The 20622-nt window shown below is 45.7% G+C and overlaps 1 protein-coding gene across 1 annotated transcript in view; it reads left to right on the top strand.

The window, feature by feature from the left end:
• Positions 1-4206: 4206 nt before the first annotated feature.
• Positions 4207-20622, top strand: part of EFCC1 (EF-hand and coiled-coil domain containing 1) — a 43191-nt gene continuing 26775 nt past the window's right edge. Inside the window, exons 1-2 of the mRNA XM_040076536.2 lie at positions 4207-4842; positions 6096-6502. Of these exons, the coding sequence (XP_039932470.1) occupies positions 4207-4842; positions 6096-6502 (1043 nt within the window). The remainder of the gene's footprint in view (positions 4843-6095; positions 6503-20622) is intronic.

Genomic DNA, 20622 nt, shown 5'->3' with positions numbered 1-20622 from the left:
TTTTTTTCCCTTAATTTTTATGGCGTCTTCAGGGCTGAGCGAGGCAGGAGAAGTTAGTTTCTTCTCATAAGGAAGTAGTAAATTCTTTTTCTCTGAAAGAGTTACATTTTCCTGTGGCTGCTATATCTTTGCAAGTATTCTCTCCCTCTCTTAAAAAAATACATAATTTCTATTTTAACTACAAGACTACATTTACCATCCTATCAAAATATTAATACAACATTACTAATCAATACAACATAACACATACAGTAAATATCTTGTGTAGAGCCATATAATATTCACTTTTCACAAAAGGAAGCTGGTTTAGGCAGAGATCAGCAAAACACTCACCATTTTCTCTTCCAGCAATACCAGCTTCCTGCATAGCACATGATCAGGAAAAGTGCCCCCGTGGCCACAATGGCCATTAACTTAATCAAACACTGTGGTCCCCAGCTTAAAGCTCTTCTCGTTGTTCCAGATGTTGTCTGCATGTGCTGTGGTGCTGGCTGCATCTATGGGAGCAATGGGGAGCGTGAGCCTGGGCTGTGCCCCACTGCTGAGCTGGCAGCACGGTGGACACGGCCAGGATGTTCCCTGTTTCTCCCAGAGCTGGGGCCTGTAAGCACCGTGCCGTCCCTTGTCACAGGACAAGTACAGTTCAGTACCCAAACCCCTGAGACTGCATGGCATAATTCCTCTGTGCTGTACCAGTCTGCTCCAGGTAATGATTGTCAAAGACATGGATAGGGACAAGGAAAATGCCCAGGGTTTCGTAGCTGCTCCTGGGCCCTCCCTCCTTCAAACAGCCGCCTCTCCAGGTGTACACAGAGAACGGGAAAGTGCAAGGATCTCAGGATGTGCATGGCCCGTGGTGCAGTTTGGGCTTCTTGTCAGCTGATGCCAAATGCCTTCCTGCAGAGTCTGGGGAGAAGCTGCAGCCAGACCAGGCTGGGAAACAGCCCTGCAGGGTGGGAAAGCAGCAGCGGGGCAGCGAGGCTGTCATGGACCCCTTCCCGCTGTGCCAAGCACGGTGTGTCCAGATGTGCAGAGAATGGCCACGGCTGCTGAACCTCAGGAGAAGGCTCAGGGACATGCACCCACCACGCTGTCTCTCCAGTTCACTCAGCATCTGGTCCAGAAGTTCAGAAGGCTTCAGAGATCTATTTTCTCCTTTAGCTTGGGTCTTTCCTTTTGGAGGACCTTAACATGAAGTATTTCAATTTCCCAGGAACAGATCCCACAAACCTGTAAGAAATAAATTCTTAAGATATGAGCTCTTAGTTACTGTTAAAAGTTACTGTTTTAAGTTTAATAGCTCATAAGCAAAAACTTGTTCGTTTGTACCCCTATTCTCTTCTCCCTGCTCTATGCCTGTACTCCCTTTCCATGGAGCGTCACCGCCTCTGCTCCCAGGAGACTGTGCACCGAAGGCCATATCCATATGCAAATTAAGATACATTTTGTTGGTGAGGATGAAGCTAGAAAGCCCTATAAATATGACTGCTTAGATTCTGAGAATGTGAAACCTATAAGTGAGATAGAATTGAAAGCAAGTTTCGATGTCTGAGATGTCCTAGCTACTGAATGTCTGGGAAAACAATTATATGGCCAGCTGAAGGTTACCTGCAGATAGGTCCAAAGGTCAAATGGAATGTTCTGTCTCACCCCCCAATGTATGGTTCATCCCACACCTGTAACCTACCCCCTGAAGTATCAGGTATCTGTAACCCCATTGGCCCAAGCCTTGTTCCAGCCCACCTTGAAGCCCCCTGATAAGGGGGCCGAGAGAGTGGGTTGGCCTCTTGTCTCTTGGACTCTCTTGCCTGGCACCCTGCCCCTAGGACCTTCCTCTTGGAATTTCCTCTCCCTACATCTCCCCCCACTCCATACCTCTCCCTTCCCCCACTCCTTAGGCCTTGCCACGAGTTGCGCCTGGTAACTCTAAGCAAGGCCTCACATCCTTTATAATAAACCTCATCTTCTAAAACCTAACTTCAGAGATCTCGCGTCCACATTCCATCCATACCGTCCTGGAGCCCGGAGTCATATCTACAACACTTGGCACAAAAGTCCCCCAGGGACAACGAGCCACCAGATAACTGAGGACTGGAAATAACAACTCTAGCCCGGCAAAACGGTAGGGAACCTTAGATCATAAATTAGAGCCAGCCTTGTGTCGTCACCATGACCCTGGAAGTTCTTGACCAGAAGGACACCCCCTAGACTTCAAGCCATCATTGTCTTCCCAGGGACTCCTGTGAGGACGTGTGCTGTGTGGCAAAACTGAACCACCTCTTCCTCCACGTCGTCCATTGGGAGCAGCGGCGGTGTGCGCAACCCCTTGAGTTCCCCACCCAGAGCTGTCCTTAATAAAGGCCTTTAAAAAGGAGCTGGTCTCCTGGCCCATTTGTAACAAACCCAGTGCTCAGCCTGTGGGGTCAACAGGAACACACTACTCACCCCTGTGATGGGAGCTGGGCTTGTGTGCAGTATTGAGCCCAGGAGCTGGAGAATTCTTCCCTGCAGACACACCTGTAACTCAACAGGCACAGAAACTTCTGTCACCTGCTTCCTGCCAGGTTGTCAATGATTATTCTCTGAGGGGAAATTGAGAACTTACCTGCAAAAGCTCCAAAGGGTTCCAAAGCATCTTCCATACCAGCTGCAGGAGAAGCCTCCACTGCACCCTGATCTAGAAGGGAGCACAGATGAGAACCATTTCCATGTGTGCTGGGATCCCCCTCTGCCTTAGGGAACTGGGCGCTGCCAGGGGGTTGGGTAAGGCCGTGGGAGGCAGATGTCAATGGACAGGGCCAAAGCTGCACAGGGGCCTGGGGAGCTCTGGGCTGGCTCTGCTCACTCTCCACACTCTTTGCAGGCCCTGTGCAACATCCCTGCAGGCGCGGCTGGAGCAGCCCACAGCCCCTGGGGCTCTCTCATTTCCACAGAGGAAACCCTCCCTAAAGCCCTGGGGAAAACCATCCCCAAGGCTTCCCAGGGAGAAGGGAGCACTGTTCCGGGAAAGGTGAGCCCAGGCCGCTGACTCAGCTGCTCCCTGCTCTCGCCACGGAGCCGCCTGGGCAGTCCTGGCAGGCAGGGCCACAGCCAGGAGGAGCAGGAGGAGCAGGCGCAGAGCAAGGGCCATGGTGCCTCGCCCTCTGTCAGTCCCGCAGCTCTTGCTGCCACCAGTGTCCTGATAGCGCTGTCCCAAATGTCAGCACCACTGCTGCCACCGCTGCCAGTCAATTTTCGTACTCTTGTACCTTCAACAGGAAGAGCTGCAGATTCTTCCCATGCCGTGTCTCATGCTTTGCCACTTTGCTTTTTGTAGAGCTAACGGAATCGCTTCATAGAATTTTATTAGTATTGCATCTTTTGCCCCACCTATCACGGGGGAAAAAAAAAAAAAAAAAAAAGAAGGAAAAAAGATTTCTTCAGTTTGGACTTCATTGTTACTGTGGTTGGGCCACTAAAATTTTGAGCAATTCATTTTCTATCACGCCATGCCTGGGTTGTTAATGCAGCCTGTTAGCACCGCCTGACTTTGCCACCCTGTTCTGACCTTGGGCACGGCTGGTGCCACGGTCCCCTCCTGGCTCCTGCCGTGTCCCTGCTGGTGTCGGCGCCCTGCTCGTGCTGCTGCCTGCCTTCAACAACGCTGGTCTTGCTCCCCAGCCAAAGAGAGACTAAAATCACTGCTTTGGGCAGCTCGTTCGAACGAGTTTAACACTTACTCATCTCAGTCGCAGACCTCTTAAAACCCACATACCAACACCATAAAGTCACCTCATCGACAGAGGCGAGGAAGCCTGAGCGAACAGAAGGTCGGCTTTCAAGAACCTTGGGTTTTTAATTTAGTGGAAGCACTCGTTCACAAGGCGTACTTGTCAAACTGCACCGTGCGGTGCTATTGTCTTGCTCGTGTTAGAGGGAAACCAGGGAGAAATCAGCCAAGAAATCAGAAACACACTTGGGGCTCAGGCTTGGCAGACAGACGGAGCAGGGTAGCACCTGCCCGCTTTGCCCGGGTCCCTTTTCCTGCCGGACAAAGGCGGACGCGGCTTCGCTGCGGGGCGAGCCGGCCACTCCGGGCAAAGCGGCTCTGGAGCAGCGGCGGCCCCTCCCCTCCCCGTCCCTCCCCTCCCCTTCCCGAGCGGGGTCGAGCGCTCTCCCGGGCGGCGCTCGGGATGCTCGGGCAGCGCCGCGGACCGGGCGGGAGCGATGGAGCCGCCTGAGGGCTGGGACCCCTACGGGCGGCCGGCCCGGCGCACGCAGTGGCTGGTCAGCGCCCTCGCCTACCACTACGGGCTGGACCGCGGCGTGGAGAACGAGATCGTGGTGCTGGCCACCGGCCTGGACCAGTACCTGCAGGAGATCTTCCACCACCTGGACTGCTCTGGCGCGGGCCGCATCCCCGGCGAGGACTTCCGCACGCTGTGCCAGGTGCTGGGGCTGGAGGAGGCGGCGGACCCCGAGGAGTGCGCGGGGCTGTGGGACGGGCTCTCGGCCGAGCTCACCTTCCGCCAGTTCCACGCGCGGCTCTGCGGCCACTTCAGCACCTGCGCGGGGCCGCGGCTGCCGCTGGGTCGGGAGAGCGAGCACATCGAGAGCCAGATCCGCCTGCGCAGCCCCCGCCGCCGCCGCCGCGCCCGCCCCGCCGGCCGCCGAGCCCCGGGCAGCGCCGAGCGGCGGCCGCCGGCGCCCTGCTCCCCGGAGTGCTACGAGGAGATCGTGGCGCTGGAGCGGGCCGAGGACCGCATCGCCAAACTGGAGGAGGAGAACGGCAGCCTGCGGGAGCTGGTGGAGGACATGCGGGCCGCCCTGCAGAGCAGCGATGCGCGGTGCCTGGCGCTGCAGGTGAGTCCGCGGGGGCTTCTGCGCTGGGCTCCCGGGAGTACTTCAGGAGAGATGCTGCTCTCGGAAAGTCGGTGCTTATAACCTTTCCATCTCCAGACAGAGACCGAAGTTGCTCGTTCATCCTCGGCGTTAACTTTTGAGCAAAGTTTCGTTACAGGGAGGCTTTAAAGAGAAATGTGTGGCACCGGTGTGCCATTAAATATATATATTGTGATGAGCACTCCTTTAGGGAGTTCAGCTTAACAAACCCACGTGTACAATGCTGCTACTTCTTCTACTGCAGGTGCAGTCAGGATGTGCTGGTACCATATACTGGCTATGTGCCACTGCAGGGTATTTCCTGAAGTAAGAAAGAACTTTTGGGTTCTTACCTGCACAAGCACATGCAGTGCCTGAGTCCTAAGTGCCTCAGAGGTATTAGAATTATCTTTTCTTTGGAGTGGGGTCACAAGAGTTAAGAGTTGGAGCTAGTTCTGCTAGGAAGACTGATGAATAGTCTTGGGCTCCTGTGCAGAGCCCCATTAATCCTAGGGCTAGTTGCTGCTGGTTCTGCTGTACTGGATTGAGTGAAACACATACGCACTTAACAGCAGTTAAATTACTCTGGCATGAAATAACATGGAACAGGCAGAGCAGTGTAGGGCAGCATGGACCAATTGTTCTGGCAGGTCTGACCAGGTGTGATTTGATTCTGACACAGCACTCACAGAACTCTGCTCCACCTGGGACACTTCCACTTACAGCAGATGACTGTTCCTCTTCACAGTGTTCAGCAAGGCAGGTCAAAGACATTTTTACCATTTTCATCTAAAAAAGGGAAAGGAAATCAGCAGCAAACATGAAGCTACACTCAGAGGTCCCAAGAAGAATCAAAACGACAAAGAGGAGAGCTCCATAACACCTCCAGCTGCTCCCTGCTCTCTTCTTCTGAACACAACTTCATTGGAGATATCTTTTTCAGCACACTACTTGACTCCTGAGTACAGACCATAGTAATGGCATTAAAGCTATACAAAAACTTGAGCAATAACATAATAGTGAGTAGTTTAAAAGTTGAATGTATAGCTAGGTGTTAAAAACTACTTTCCAGAGATTATTTCCTTGTCTCTGTATTTGGCAAAGGTCAAGTAGCTTTCGTTGCTGATCAACTATATATGATTTTAAAAAAAAACCCAACAAAGCACAATCCAGCCATTTCAGTCTCATTTAAAACACATGAATTTCTCCCTGCTTTGTGCTCCTGGTCTTTACAGGTGGGACTGCGGAAGAGCCATGCCAGCCATAAAGAAGAAGGATCGTGCTTCGTAGGGAGTAAGAGACCCTTACCACAGAACCACTCCCAGACCAAGTGCCTCCAAAGTGTCCTGAAGGAAATGGAGCTCATCCGGAGCTCCAGGGATGGGCAGATTGAAGAAGCCATCAGGTTCAATCAGGAGCTGGAGAAGGAGCTGAAGAGCTCTCAGGAAGCTCTGGTCAGCCTGGAAGATTGCAACCATAAGCTGAAGAGGGAGCAGGCAGAGATGAGGAGGAAGGTGGAAGAGGCCAGACATGCTGTCCTGAACAGTCTTGGCAAAGTGAAGGAGCTGGAAGTGAGAGCTAACGAGGTGCCACATCTGCAGATATACATTCAGCAGCTGGAGTCACAACTGCAGCACTACAGGTAGGTGGGAGTCATTCAAAAAGTGCCTATAAAATCATGGTGATGGGACACAAGCGAGTTTGAGAATCTCTGGTTGTGGCTGATGAAATGTCTCCAAAACACCTTGTAAAATCTATCCAGAGGGAAATGAGGAGCTGCTTATCCATTTTCTTTGTAGGGGTCTGTAGGAGACCTGGGAGTCTTCCAGGCCAAAGTAAGGGTGCTGATCTACAGAGAGCTGAAGATACTCCTCAGACACACAACAACAGAACTCAACACGATAATGCTTCAAGAAAGCCCCAAAACAAATTCCAGACAGTCCTTCAGAAACCATTTCCAACACACTTATTTTTTACACTACATTTCCTGGTCGTTAGGTGCCATCTCAAGCCAGCTGTGATCAGATGGCTGACACCCCATTTCATAAAAAAGCTCTTCAACATGTCCTAGGAATTGGGGAAAAGCACACAAGGACAACTTCTGGCCCGTGTTTTTAAATTTGCTTTGACTTCATTGCTCCTTCACTGACAGAATAGATGATAGGAGAGAGAAGCTGAAATGTTCCTAAACCCACAAAATAAGATAGCTGGAATCTCAAACAAAAAACAGTAACCAACTAAAACCCATTTTTGTAATAGCATAAACAATTCTTTCCAGAAGTCACAAATTTAATAGTCCACTGCTTTTGTTGCTTTTTATCTCAGACAAAACTTGGACTAACTGATGGTTATTAAGTGTTAGGCATTTCGGCCCAAGTTTCAGATTGACTTGTGGTATAAAGTCTAGTTTATATTTTCACTGAACCAAAGCAAACCCAGTATTGATAGATGTATTTTTACTTACACTACTAAACTTAGTATTTGGTGAATTGCATCTTCTGAAGTCCTTGCCTCTTCCTAAACTCACACTTCCTCTGTTTGCTTATAAGAAGAATTCATAGTGAGTTATTTGTGGCATCGTAGCTATTGTACTGTTTTATGAAGTGAGGAAATTCTAAAAATAACCATTTTATCCAGTGTCTTTCTGTCAGTATTGTTTCTGTTAATACTTGTATGGTTGCAGAAGATCAAAGAAAATAAAAGCATTTATTTAAATATCAGTAGGGTTTAAAAAACACTGCGAGGGCACGTAATGTTCAAGATGACTGTCAGAGGTCTCTGGATGAATGACACAACTCCTAGTGCTCAAAGGGATCACACAGCTTGTCAGGTCTGTCTGGTTCTCCTTGCAATGAGCACCAAAGATTTAAGATAAGTTCTTGTCCTATGGAATTGCTTTTCCAAAGTACCATGAAGGATAAAAAAGATCACCTTGAAACAGGTTAAAGGCAATAAGCAATGTCCACTGGCCTTGCAGAGCCAGAACTTTATGGGTTATATCAAAACAAAAGAGTGTGAGTTTAGAAATGTAAATTACATGTTCCTTATAAGATAAACTTCATTTGTAATACTTATTTTTGAAATTGCATACTAATTTAAAGTGAGTGTCAAGCTCAGGAATGGTGCTGGACTGACCATCTGGGAACTACATTCCTTTTTTTAGCCCTGTGGCACATTCAACAGTGGCCCAGGCCAGCTTCCACCCTTTGAGATTCTCTGTTGGCCATAAAGCAGCTCCACCTCCCCATCCAGGTCAAACAGCTCTTGGTGTAAACAGTTTAACTTAGAGATGCATCATAATAATTATGACTTGCATGCCTGCGGTCATACTCCATAGCACATGGAATCCCATCACTCCTGTTCCCAGAGTGGCACAGGGCTGCCCAAACTGGTAGAAAATGGTGAATAAGCAGTGCAGAGTTGTGTGTTAGGGTGGGGAAATGCAGGAAACAACAGTTTTCATTTAGTCAAGAAAGTTTTTAAGTACCTGCAAGCGATTAAGCATTGTACTAAATTGGAGTGTGTAATTGTAATCACCTATTACTTAAACATGAACTTTTTCTGAGTGCACAGGTTCCTGTGCCAGGGTTTGAAATGCCCCTGTCACGTCATTAGGTTCCTAAACCAGCCTGGTTGACCAAATAGTTCATAGTTCTTGTCTTCAGGTGCACATCCTAATCTTCCTACTCTGATGAATGTGTCAGGTTTCTGTCTGGACTACCTTTCAGCTTTTATTTTTTAATCCCTATCAAGTTAGTAAATTCAGTTCAGATACCTCAAAGGTAAATTTCAATAAATTCCTTGCTGAAAAGCTCGAGTTCAAATCATTTCAGAGGAAAAAGACATCACAAGAAATGGTATATTTATCATTGATATATAAAAAGTGTGTAATTCCCAGTGCCTGATTACAGGGGAGTTTAGGAAGTCAGGTGAGTCCCCTTTTTATGCAGTGCCCAGGGAGTTATTCCCAGAGGACAAATCATTAACCACTATTCCCTAAACTCCCTTTTTTCTTCCCCACTAAGTTTTGCTCCAGGACAAGGTGCCACTGTCCATGAATTCTAATATAATCCTGTGATTTCTAAGTCTTGTTTATAAAATACCACACATTAAAATGTTACTACCGTAAAAATCTCACATCTACTCTCTCTTTTATCCACTGAGCCATTTGCCCTATCAGAAAAGGAAATTTGATTTGTTTGGCATGGATTGTTCTTGCCAAATATGAGTTGGCTTTTTTTCCTATACTACATTGGAGGTGGCTTAGAAATGGATTATTTAATAAAGTGTCCATATTCTTTTTCTCTTTAATAGCAGTGGAGGGAATAGAACAATTTAACAACCATGATTTTAATCCCAGTGTAACAAATAAAAAGAAAGTTAATTTAGAATTGAAATAAACTTCATAATAGAGGTGTTCACAGAGGGTTTATGTTGCTGCATCAGTCAGCAGCACAGTAATTACATAGGTCAGTGAAGGAGGTTATAAAATACCAAAAATGCTTCCCATATACATGGTCTGTCTCCCAAATTACTTAATTATCCATCAGCATTTATATGTGTTAATGAGTAGGAATTCTTTTGGCATGGACTGCAGAGAGGTTTGTTTCAGCCCCTCATATTCTCCTGTGAATATGAAGACTGAAGTCTCTAGCATCACTTTCTCAATTTATTTATTTCACCAGTGTCAATTTGTCTAACAAGTTATGCTTTGGCTTATCTTATACTGGAAGCAGTTCAGGTTTTTTTCTCTTTCAGGAGACAGTGCTCTGATCTTTTCAATAATTTCTCAGGTTGTCATTCACTCTGTAAAATAGAATGAGATGGACCAAATAGGTCCAAATCAATAATCCAAGAACAGGAGAGAAATACGGAAATATTCCTAAATGAGATGGGATCAGCTCCATTAAGTGAAGAAAAAAAAAAGCCCTAGAAAGGAGACGCTAATACACAATAGAAAGTGTCTTTAGGCACCCTAGAACTGTTCTTTAAAAATTAGACAATAAAGAAAATCTGGACAAGTTTTGTTTGACTACTGTCACCAATACCAGCTCCTTGCTGTTGTGAGGTGAGGGGCATCTTGGCAATTTGTTCCAGGTGGCGCAAAATTTGAGAGGAGGCTGTGGGTGTGCGTGTGCTGGACAGATCTGCAGGTGATAAAGACATCCTTAGGCAGGAGCAGGGACTGATGGCACTCAGGGAACTGGGCTCAGAGGGTGAAATGGAATGTTAAATTTGCAGAGCCTCAGCTGTGAAACACTCAGATTCTTTTGGATGAACTGATGTAATCTGATTTTATTTTCTAACTTTGCCTGGAGCTGATATTGTTTTCTGCTAAAGAGTATAAGAAGTTTTGTATTACAGAGAAGTCTGCCAAAACCCACAGAGCTCCAAGTTTTGGAAGAAGTTAGTTGTAGCAGGTGAATTCATTCCCATCCTACGAAGCTTAGACTACTTGTGGGTCTCTAGTCATAGAAGAACCATAAGCTAAGTAAACAAATCAGATTACTCTCATTGGGAACACTTTAAAGGAGCATTTTGATTTCACAAGAAGGGATAAGGAAGGTATTGTTATTTATGGTAGAGAGAACAGTACACAGCACTTTAAATAGATTAATTTGGCAGCGTAGAAAATGTACAGCACCTCTTGCTGTGGAAGGGCTATTTTTATTTCAAACACAAGGGTCTTTCAAAGCTTCCAATAATAATAATAATAATAATAGTAGTAGTAGTAGTAGTAGCAGCAAAATCTTGACTTCAAATCCAGTCACATAATTGCAAGTTCATCGATCCCCAAGGAACTGCAACATTTATCCCCAGTGTGCTCCGACACTGAAAGTGCAGCCACTCCCCTGCCTTTTTCCATGCTGGGCTCTTGTTTACAGGGTTTATTCTTGGGAGGCTTTCCCTGGTTTCTCTCTAAATCCTCCTTTTGTCTGCTTGGTCGTGTTTGCCGCGTGGGAGTGCATCAGGGGCAGCACAGTGGCAGTGCCACACACAGGGACACCCCGTCGGTCCCCTCCTGGCTCCCTTTGCCCGCCCTGCAGGAGCTCATCCCTTCCTGGGCATGGAGGGGTGGAAGTGCCCTGCCAGCCCTGCTGCAGCACAGTGACAAAACCAGTGACAGCCCAAGGCAGAGCTGGTTCTGTCACCCCAGACCCAGCAGCAGCTGCCCTGCGCAGCTGCCTCCCCTGCCCTTCTGTGCATGATTTGGATCCTGCTAACCCCTCCTACACCAGAGGGATTCTCATGATTTGGATCCTGCTAACCCCTCCTACACCAGAGGGATTCTCATGATTTGGATCCTGCTAACCCCTCCTACACCAGAGGGATTTGTTTTTTGCCAAGGGGCTGTGCAGTCAGTGTTTCTGCAGCTTTTCTGCCCTGAATTAGTGCCTGGAAACCCAGGTAGCAGCTTGGTGACAGCTGTGCATATCCCTCCTTCATCTGCCTGCCTTGACTTTGCACAGTCCTCCCAGTATCAGACTCTCTTACAGCACAAACTTTTTAGTTGATCAACAGATTGTCTTGTCTTTCCCATGCCCCTCCCCCTGAAAAAGATTGATTTCACACAGAAACATCATTTTAAAGAAAAAACTTCCTCCCCTACCCCTTTCAAACCCAAACACTGGAATACCGATGAGAGGCTGTGACCCTCAGACAGCAGAGCTCAGAGTACAGAGTCACTGATTTAGGGTTACAGCAAGAAACAACAGCAGACGTACTCCTGGAGCACAAGCAGCCCTCAGCCACACTGTAAATACCCTTAGGACACTGCCAGGACCAGAAACACCAATGTCAAGCAGTATTTAAACCTGCCTGGACTCTGAGGAGGCTGGGGCTGAGCTAATTAATGTCACTGATATGAGGAAATACGGCACAGAAAACTCTTGCACTTGCAGTGACACCAGGCAATTACTCAGCAGCCCTGCAAATATTTGTTCTGTTTGGGACTGTCGCTGAATCCCTGCCCATGTTTGCTGTGCTGTTCCCTTCATTCTCCTGGGTAACCTTTCCACTTTGTCAGTGTCTCATCTGCCTGCTTAGCAGCATGATTAAAATCCAGACTGGTATTTGCCTCTCTCATGCCTGGCTGGGGGTATCCTCTTTGTGGTACTCAGCGCGTTTCCCTGGATTTGCCTGGGAATCTGAACCTCAGCTATTCAGAGCTGCAGCTCCTGAAAAAAGCTAAGGAAAACTGCAGTCACATGCCAAGGAAAGTTAAAAAAAAAAAAAAAAAAAACCAACAGGAAATAAAAGCTGGGAAAGGATGTCCTGCACTATCAGTAAAACTTGGGTTAAATGGATCTGGTTTTACAGAGTTGTGGCCTGAGATAATCCCAGACTGGAAATTCAAAGACTGATTGAGGTTGTGGGGGGGAGAAGGAGGGCAGGAGGAGGAGCTGGTCAATGTATCTGCTTCAGTCCTTTATTACACAAAAGAGATATCCAGGTATACCTAGTTCCACCTCCCCTACGGCAGGGGACCTTTAAGACCAGCTAAAGACCTAAAGATTAACTTTAAGGCTCCTTTCAACCCAAACCACTCTCTAATTCTGTGATATTTTCACGATTCCCGATGTGAAACCTAATCCGTGTGCTCAAGTCAAGCAACCTGAAAGTTGTAAAATGCATCAAGAGACTGGCTTTAGCTCAGAGACCATTCCTGCTCTCCGAAAAAAGAATTTTTGTACATTTTTATAGCTTTTCATAATACCCATCTGAAAATTTGGCAAATTCTGATAAAAATGAGTAGGTATGTGTGGCCTTAGGGGATCACAAAGTTAAAGCTCAACTTCAGAGACTGAAAACGTAAAGCATGGACTGAAGCTTGACCATTAATGCAAGTATCTGTATCCCAGGATCAGCCTGTTGTCTGTGCACCATTCCACATAGGAATGTGCTTTATAAAAAAAGAAATAGTGGGGCAATAAATGCCTAATGCAAGCTTTGAGCATTAGGAAATTCCTTCTTGGGAAGAACTTCGGCTTTCGCAGCATCATTCTTAAACCACTTGAAAAATAAGGTGTAGAGGCTGTGGCTGACTGTGACTGCAGTCCCTCCTTGTTTGAGGAGGAAAATATTCCCTGAAGGCTGCCTTGGCTGCTAACTGTCATCACAGCACTCATCATCCCTTTTAGGGACATAGGGGCCGAGTGCTGGGAGTCAGATTTCAGTGGAAAGACCCCAAACCTTTCAATAAAACCCCAGAATCAAAATCAAGCCCTGTGCTTTGTTTCGTGCAGAGCCTCTGCTCACAGCAGAATGTTTCAGGGAGGGTTCACAGTGTCCCATTAATCATAACAGTGAAAAATCTGATACTCCCTGCACATCTGCTCTGCTTTTACTCTCTGTACTTGACCCCATCACACGTCCTTGGCATCAGTTCACACAACAGAAAAGTATCTGGGTGAGGTCAGCCAAGTTTAAAGCACAGCTTTGGCAGGTTTAAGCCAAGCTCTGAGTACAGCATTTTCACTCTCCTGGAGCTGGTAGGTCAAAGGGGCACTGCTTGGCAGAAAATTACACGAGGCAGAAATAGGAGCAATCACAGCAAAGCCAATGTTTGTGAAAATTGCAGGAGAGGAGGTTTTGCCACCCGTTTCTGTGCCAGCAAACAGTCAAGGGTGGCATTTCCAACAAGGGTACACCTGTGTTTTGTGGGGCATTATTACTCTGTTGTCACCCATGAGCCCCCCATCACTATCTGAATTACATTAATAAATCAAATTTCAAAGTACCACTTTAAGAGTAAAAAAAAAAAAAAAAATTAAATAATTCACTTTGGTTTCATGTTGAAGAAGCAGTCTCCTTAGCTGCAAAATATTTTTCCTCAGATTTCTAATTCAACCAAACCAAAACAAAAAGGAAAATATTCAAACTGTTATAAGCAAAAGCTGGGAGAGAAGCTGGTCCTAAGTCTGAAAGGTCTCTGTTTCCATTAATGAATATACATGGCTCTGCTTAATTTCCACTGTTGTCCACATTCCCCAGAGACAACTCCTTCAGCAGACAAAAAAGAATAAGAAAACCAAGAATGAGAATGTTCTCAGCTTATTTTGTCAGTGAAACTGTGTCTGTGCTTCTGGAGCCCTGGCTGGGATGTGACGGGTTTTTCAGAATGCTTCCAGCTATGAAATATTTCCACCACTGGCAGGATATTCCTGGGTAAATGCACTAACTTTGAACAAAAAGACCGTCCAGTGTAGCCAGGGGTTGCGATCTCTCAGAAAAGCTGTGATTAATCTCTCTACAGCAGAATTATACATCAGGTTTATTCCCGTGCTGTCAGTCTTACACTTTGCTGCTTTCCTCCCTCTCCCCTCGTTCCCTGCCTGCTTTTTTCTCTTTGGTTTGGGGGTTTTTGTTCATTGTGATTTACAGTTTCCAAAGGATGCTTCAAATGCATTTAAAAATAGGAAGCTTGGAAATTAAATAAGTATAAAGCTTTTGAGGTAAATAGTGTGTGGGGTATGAATGATTGGATTTCACATGAAAACCTGTCTGGGTTTTAAAAGACAATTGTCTGCCAGGGAAAACTAGAGCCTCCCTTGGAATGGAGAATGTAAACCCCCTTCCATCTAAATTATTATAATTTTGTAATTAGAGGCTCTCAGGCAAAGATATGGGAGATAGGAGTAACACTTCTTTTCTAGGAATATTAAAAATAACAAGGAAAATACAACTGCAGTAGTACAAAAAAAAAAACAAAAACAAAAACAAGGAAGCAAACAAAGATCCTGTCAAAAAAAAAAAACCCTGACAGAGTCAGGGATACGACCTGGCACCCTGGTGGTCAGGGTGTTGGAAGCAGTCCAGATAAACCCTCCTGGAGTAACGGATGTGGTTTTGTGGAGTAGAGATGGTCCTGTAGAAAGTCCAGTGGTGACAAGATGGATCCAGTCTTCCTCCGGGAATCCAGTGTAAAAACAGGATCCCTTGTGTCCTTCAGTCCCAGTTTTTATCTAGCTAGGAACAGCTGGCTCCTCCCCCACTGTGTGGAGCATCTCCCAATGGGATGATGGAATGTGTCATGTCATTGGTGGGCCCTAATGGCCCATTATCAGAAGATGTCCCCCTGGAGGATGGAGGGGTGGTGAAAGAGATAAGAAACACTGCCACACCTGGTTTTAATGGCTGGGCCATTATCAGAAGGCATCCTCCTCCTTCCCCACTGGAGGAGCAAGAGAAGGACAAAACATCTCCCAAAAAACCAGCCTTCAACAGATGAAATAAAATACACATTTCTAGATTACATAATCCAATACAAAACCCCATCATGAAGGATCTCAGATACTTAGAGTTTAAACCTGTACTGTTTATGAAATCGAGGAACTGTCAATCCCTAAGGCTTGGCACTTGTTTTGAAGTATTAAAAGTAATTTATGCTTAAGATGCAGTTTTCCAGCCTTACCAGTTAAGGCCCTGCCTCTGCAAGCAGCAATACCTTGCATCAAACAAGTATTTTCTCCCAGTTAGGATGCACCTTGCTTATAATCCAAATTACCTCTGTATCAAATGATGATGTTTTTAGAACAGAAAATTATTGATGCTGGAAAGGCAGCATTCATTCATTCATTCATTCATTCATTCATTCATTCATTCCCCTTCCAAGCAGAGGGTGCTTTCCTGTGGCAGGTTCCCATGGACCAACTAAATTAATGGATCTCTGTTTCCTGAGAGAACATGACTCACAGAGCAGAAATCACCAGGAAGTAATTGATGCTTTGCTACCCCGTGTTCTCAAGCCAGACCTTTAATTCTGTTAATCCACGTTTACCTGTCATTATATCCAGGAAACAAACAGCAAATAACCCCTAAACAGAGCCCACAGAATACCCTGAGCCCTCCAGTTTGGTCAGTGCCTGGAAGGCAGAGCTGAATTCTTCTCTTCTTTAAAGAAAGAAAAGGATGTGGAGAGCCGCGGGGGGAGGGGGGGGGTGGGGGGTGGTTGAGAAGCAGCAGCTCTGCTTGTTAGCATAAGAAAAGAGCTGTCAAAGCATCACCTCCTTTCATCCTTCCTCCCTCAGCGGCCTTTTCCTGACCCGGGGAACGGGGGGCTTGAATCAAAGCGTGTGGGTGAGGGATGGAGCTGCCCACAGATGTGGGCAGTGGGGATGGACGGGGCCACAGGCAGGCACAGCTCATCTCTGCCTTCCCCCAGTTCATGGGGCACAGCCTACCCGGCCACAGTGGGCAGAGAAATCCCTCCTTTTTCCAGCCCTGATCCTGCCAGGGAGGCTCCAGCAAGGAGAACACCACCAGGCAGGTGTGGGTGTCACCTTGCCACCAGCTAGGTGTGGGTGTCACTTGTACCACCAGCCAGGTGTGGGTGGCACTTGTACCACCAGGCAGGTGTGGGTGTCACCTTGCCACCAGCTAGGTGTGGGTGTCACTTGTACCACCAGCCAGGTGTGGGTGTCTCTTGTACCACCAGCCAGGTGTGGGTGTCACCTGTGTCCCAGGGCTGCCCTGGTCATGGGCATCTGAATCTCCTCAGGCAGCCTGCAGAAAGGCTCCAAATAAAATTTAAATTTATAAATAAAATTTAAAAACTCCAATCTTTAATGGAGTTCCGTGTTATAACAGCTCACAGTGGGCAAGATGAATGTGAGCTGGGAGAGCTGCTGAAGTACATGAAGAAAACCAGGCACTGCATTGTTTTTAAAGGCACATTTATGAACCATCCACCAGTTCACTTTCAGGGTTTTATTATTTTTGGTGAAGTTAAGCAAACCAATGCTTTTGGATTTTAGCTTGCATTTTAACCAAGCTTAGTATGGAGCAACTTTTCAGTGACAAAAGTCCTCCCAGGACTCTGGGAACATATGCTGCCATGCCAAGCTTTACAAAAATGCTTTGTTTTTTCTATTACCTTATAAATAGAACTGTAAACCTGTGATCTGGCCCAGAATATAATATATAAAGTGCCAGGTCAGAGGTGAATGCTATAAAACAGGTGTAAAAAAGTTTATATGGCTTAGACTGTGTATCCTTAATTTTAAAGGGCTTCGCCTCCCTCCTTGATGGAACAAATCCATCTGCACACACTGGTAATGCACTTAGTGGATGATATGCATTGTAAATGCATTCTAGATTTTATATTTTAGAAGATTAATTTGTGCTTAAAAAGCTTCACCCAGTCTGATATTAAACCCCAGGATATATCAGATTGCTTCTCTCTCATTAAACCCTGCAGGAGAGACCATTGTTCAGAGATGAGTCTGAAACATTCTCTGCAACTAAAAGCAGTGAAGTTCCAGCTCAGCAATTTGATTCACGTTTCCCCTTTGAATCACAAAGCTTGGATCCAGATCAGAATATCCACTGGGAGGGAGATAGGTACTGAACTTTGGATTTATCCTAATTTCAACCACAACTGGTAGTCTGGAAATGTGTTTTGTTTGCAGAAATCTGCTTTATGTCACATGGCAAGGGAAGCTGCAATATCATGATTATCATTTGGTTTTTAGGTGAAATAATACTGGAAATTGAAATTTTTAAATTGTTCAGTTAGTCAAGATATGAAAAAACCAGGATCAATTGTGAAGAACTGCAGAATGATCTTAGGACACTGAGTGATGGGATGGTGGCAGGTACCACATAAATGAAATCAGATTCATTTTGGGGGCTGAAAACCAAAACCAGCCTCAAACAACACTTTCAGCTTCAGTGGAACAGTAATGAACTCAGAGTTTATTACACCTGCTGAAGAATGACATATTTGAGCTTTATAACTCTAGGAATGGATCTGTTCAGTTATTAAGCTGCAGGTAGGGAAGCAAATAAAATATTAAAATGTATTATAAAGGGAACAGAGAACTATACAAAGAAAATAATGATTACACCTGTATTAGAGCAAGGAAATTGATGTTCCTTCCACCCACACCAACTAAACTGGAAGAGGCCTAGAAAAGGCAAGAAGTGTAGGGGAAAAAAGGCATGGAAATTATTTTAGCCACTTGCAGATGTGGGAGAGAGATAGCTTTGGAGAGATGTGAAATGGGTCTTTAAAATTTTCATCCAGAAGATGAATAGGGGAGGATTGTTCAGTCTCTCAGCACACGAACTGTGAGTCAGCTCACGAAAGCAAAGGCAGGTTCAAAGCAGACAGAGAACAAAATTATTCCCACACCCCGTGGGTCCCACAAGCTTGGAGCACCTTCCTGCACAGTGTTGAGCTTGAGGAAAGGTTACACAGATTACACAAGCAACTTAAATATCAATTAAAAAAAAAGAAAAAAAAAAAAGAAAGAAAGAAAGAAAAAAAAAAAAAAAAAAAAAAAAAGGAAACAACAACAACAAAATCCCAAACAAAACCAACAACACTTATTGGGTATTAAAGAGAAGGATGGCTCCACCTGAGTCACCATGGAAATTACTGAAATACAGCAGTGAAAGGCCAGGGGAGGACTAAAGCTTGGGAGGGGAGGACTCCATGCACCAGGTTCATGAAGAGCAGGGGAAATGTACCTCTAGGTGTTGTCTTTGAGCCTTGAATATACACAAAATGACAAAACAGGAGTTTGAGTTTCCTACATCGCCTTGGCTTCATCTGCAGGAGCCTAAGGTGGCAGCTCTGAGAATCCAGCTCACCTCACAGCTGTAATCTCAGAGCTTCCGTGCTCTAAACTGAGCCCTGACTCACACTCCAGACCTCAGCCTGGGATGTTGTCCCTTCAGACCAATTTCCCCTTCTAAAAGGTGATTTTAATGACCACAGAAGGCAGCTGTTACCCACACCAGTTACTGCTCCTACAGTCGCCTTTGAGATGATCTCCAAGCTTAGAGATGCTGTTTAATCCCTTTGTAACGACCCCCTCTCATTCAGAGGCACAGATATCACTGATAACTGGAGATTAGCAGGATTTAAAATGGATTAACTGTTCCTGTGGTAAGGAGAATTTCTGAGCTACAGTGATAAATATCAGTTCAAATTTGGGAAAACCCGTGACTCTCAGCTTTACCCCAAACTTCCCTGTCAGCAGCCTCTCACAGATTTCTTGCACACCCGCACAAGCTTCTCCTTGTGGGAAGTAATGAGCAGGACACAAGATTAGGTGGCTGAAGAGCCCAGCCCAAATCTGGTGTGACAAAACCCTGCTCAAGTCCCTGCCTTTAGGTCAGGCTTTCCCTTTCTGGCCTATTGTCCTGTCTGCAATCACTTCTTTCATCTCCATTCAGAGCCCAGCAGCTCCTGCTGGGCTGGGAACCAGCACAGCCCATTCGATGGAGATATCAGCCTTTGTGTCGGAGGCAGCCACATCAAGACTGTCAGGAGCCTTTTCAGCCCTCCGTGCCTACAGCAAAATTTAATCTGAAAAGTTTAGTGTTTCTGGCGTGCTGGCACAGCAAATATTTCCCCACAGGGTTGAAAAGCATCATTTGTAAGAGTGTTGGCCCAGAGGTTCTCAACATGGGATCTGGGGGCAAGCAGAGCATTTTCAGAATACTCTGTAAAATTGAACAAGATGGACCAAACAGGTCCAGATCAATAATCCAAGAGCAGGAGGAAGATATGGAAATATTCCCAACCGAGACAGGATCAGCTCCATTAAGTGAAGAAAAAATAGCCCTAGAAAGGAAACACTAAGACACAATAGGTGTCTGTAGTAGGTTATTTCCAGTCAGAATGATAATGGTTTGTATTTAGGCACCATAGAATTGTTCTTCTACTTTAAAAATAAGAAATTATAATAAAGAAAATCTGGACAAGTTTTGTTTGACTACTGTCACCAATACCAGCTCCTTGCTGTTGGGAGGTGAGGGGCATCTTGGCAATTTGAAGTTTATCAGAAATAGAATATGTGCTTTAATATTTCCATTCACTTGGTGCTTTTTGCAGCTGGCTGGCACAGACATGCACTGATATTTCCCTGTGCACATTTGCTCACTTCACTTCAAGCTGCTTGGAGTGTGCATGCATATCCAGCATTAAAGATTCTGTTTAGTAATCTGTGTGTTATCATTCTGTTGGAAATTAGCCATGTTGCTAGGAGAAGTACAAGGAAAGAATGTGCTGACAAACGAAGCATGAGGAACGGACCAAGACGTTGCGGTTAGGTGCTCACGGTGGTCAAAGAAGAATAGAATTTATGGTGGGAGCCTTTGTGTAAATAGAGATAGGGAAGCAGGTGTTGTGGGAACGGGATATAGTCTATAGAAATTAGAAGATTAATGTTAAACTGAAATGTCATGTATAGCACGTACGTTGATGATGTAATCTGTAAGAAATAGTATAAAACCTGTAAGAAAATGAGGGTCGGTGGGATTCTGATTTGGGACGCTAGTCCCCGGGTCCCCGGGCCCGAATAAAGCACCGCATAAACTACTTTGTGGTTTGTGTTTCTCTTCGTTGGGCAACAATCCCAAACTTCCCCCCCAGCACTGCTGAGGAATACAAGGAGCTGGATTTTCAGCAGTGCCCCCACAGCAGTGGCTTTTATTGACACATATCCTACCGCCACTCAGGCTATACCATCAGATTATTTCAATCATTGTAACAGCTCATTCACCAGAAAAAAGAACTGCTGGTTTACGTGGCAAAATGAGAAAGTAACTTTGTGTAATAGATCTTATTACTTTGTACTGTCCAACCCAGGCCAGGGTCTTGGGTATATTTTGAATCTGACGTTCAAGTTTGATATTTCAGAAATCTGTTTTTATAGAGGTTACACTATCCTTGCCAGAACCAAAGGTATAAAATACGGGCTGTATCCTGAACGTTTTAGTCCTAGAGAAATGTCTATATGATAAAGGTGC

This window comes from Hirundo rustica, chromosome 12, assembly GCF_015227805.2.
Source record: "Hirundo rustica isolate bHirRus1 chromosome 12, bHirRus1.pri.v3, whole genome shotgun sequence".
Taxonomy (NCBI): Eukaryota; Metazoa; Chordata; class Aves; order Passeriformes; family Hirundinidae; genus Hirundo; species Hirundo rustica.
The sequence above is the reverse complement of the archived record's forward strand: the minus strand, read 5'-3'. Positions and strand labels throughout refer to the sequence as shown.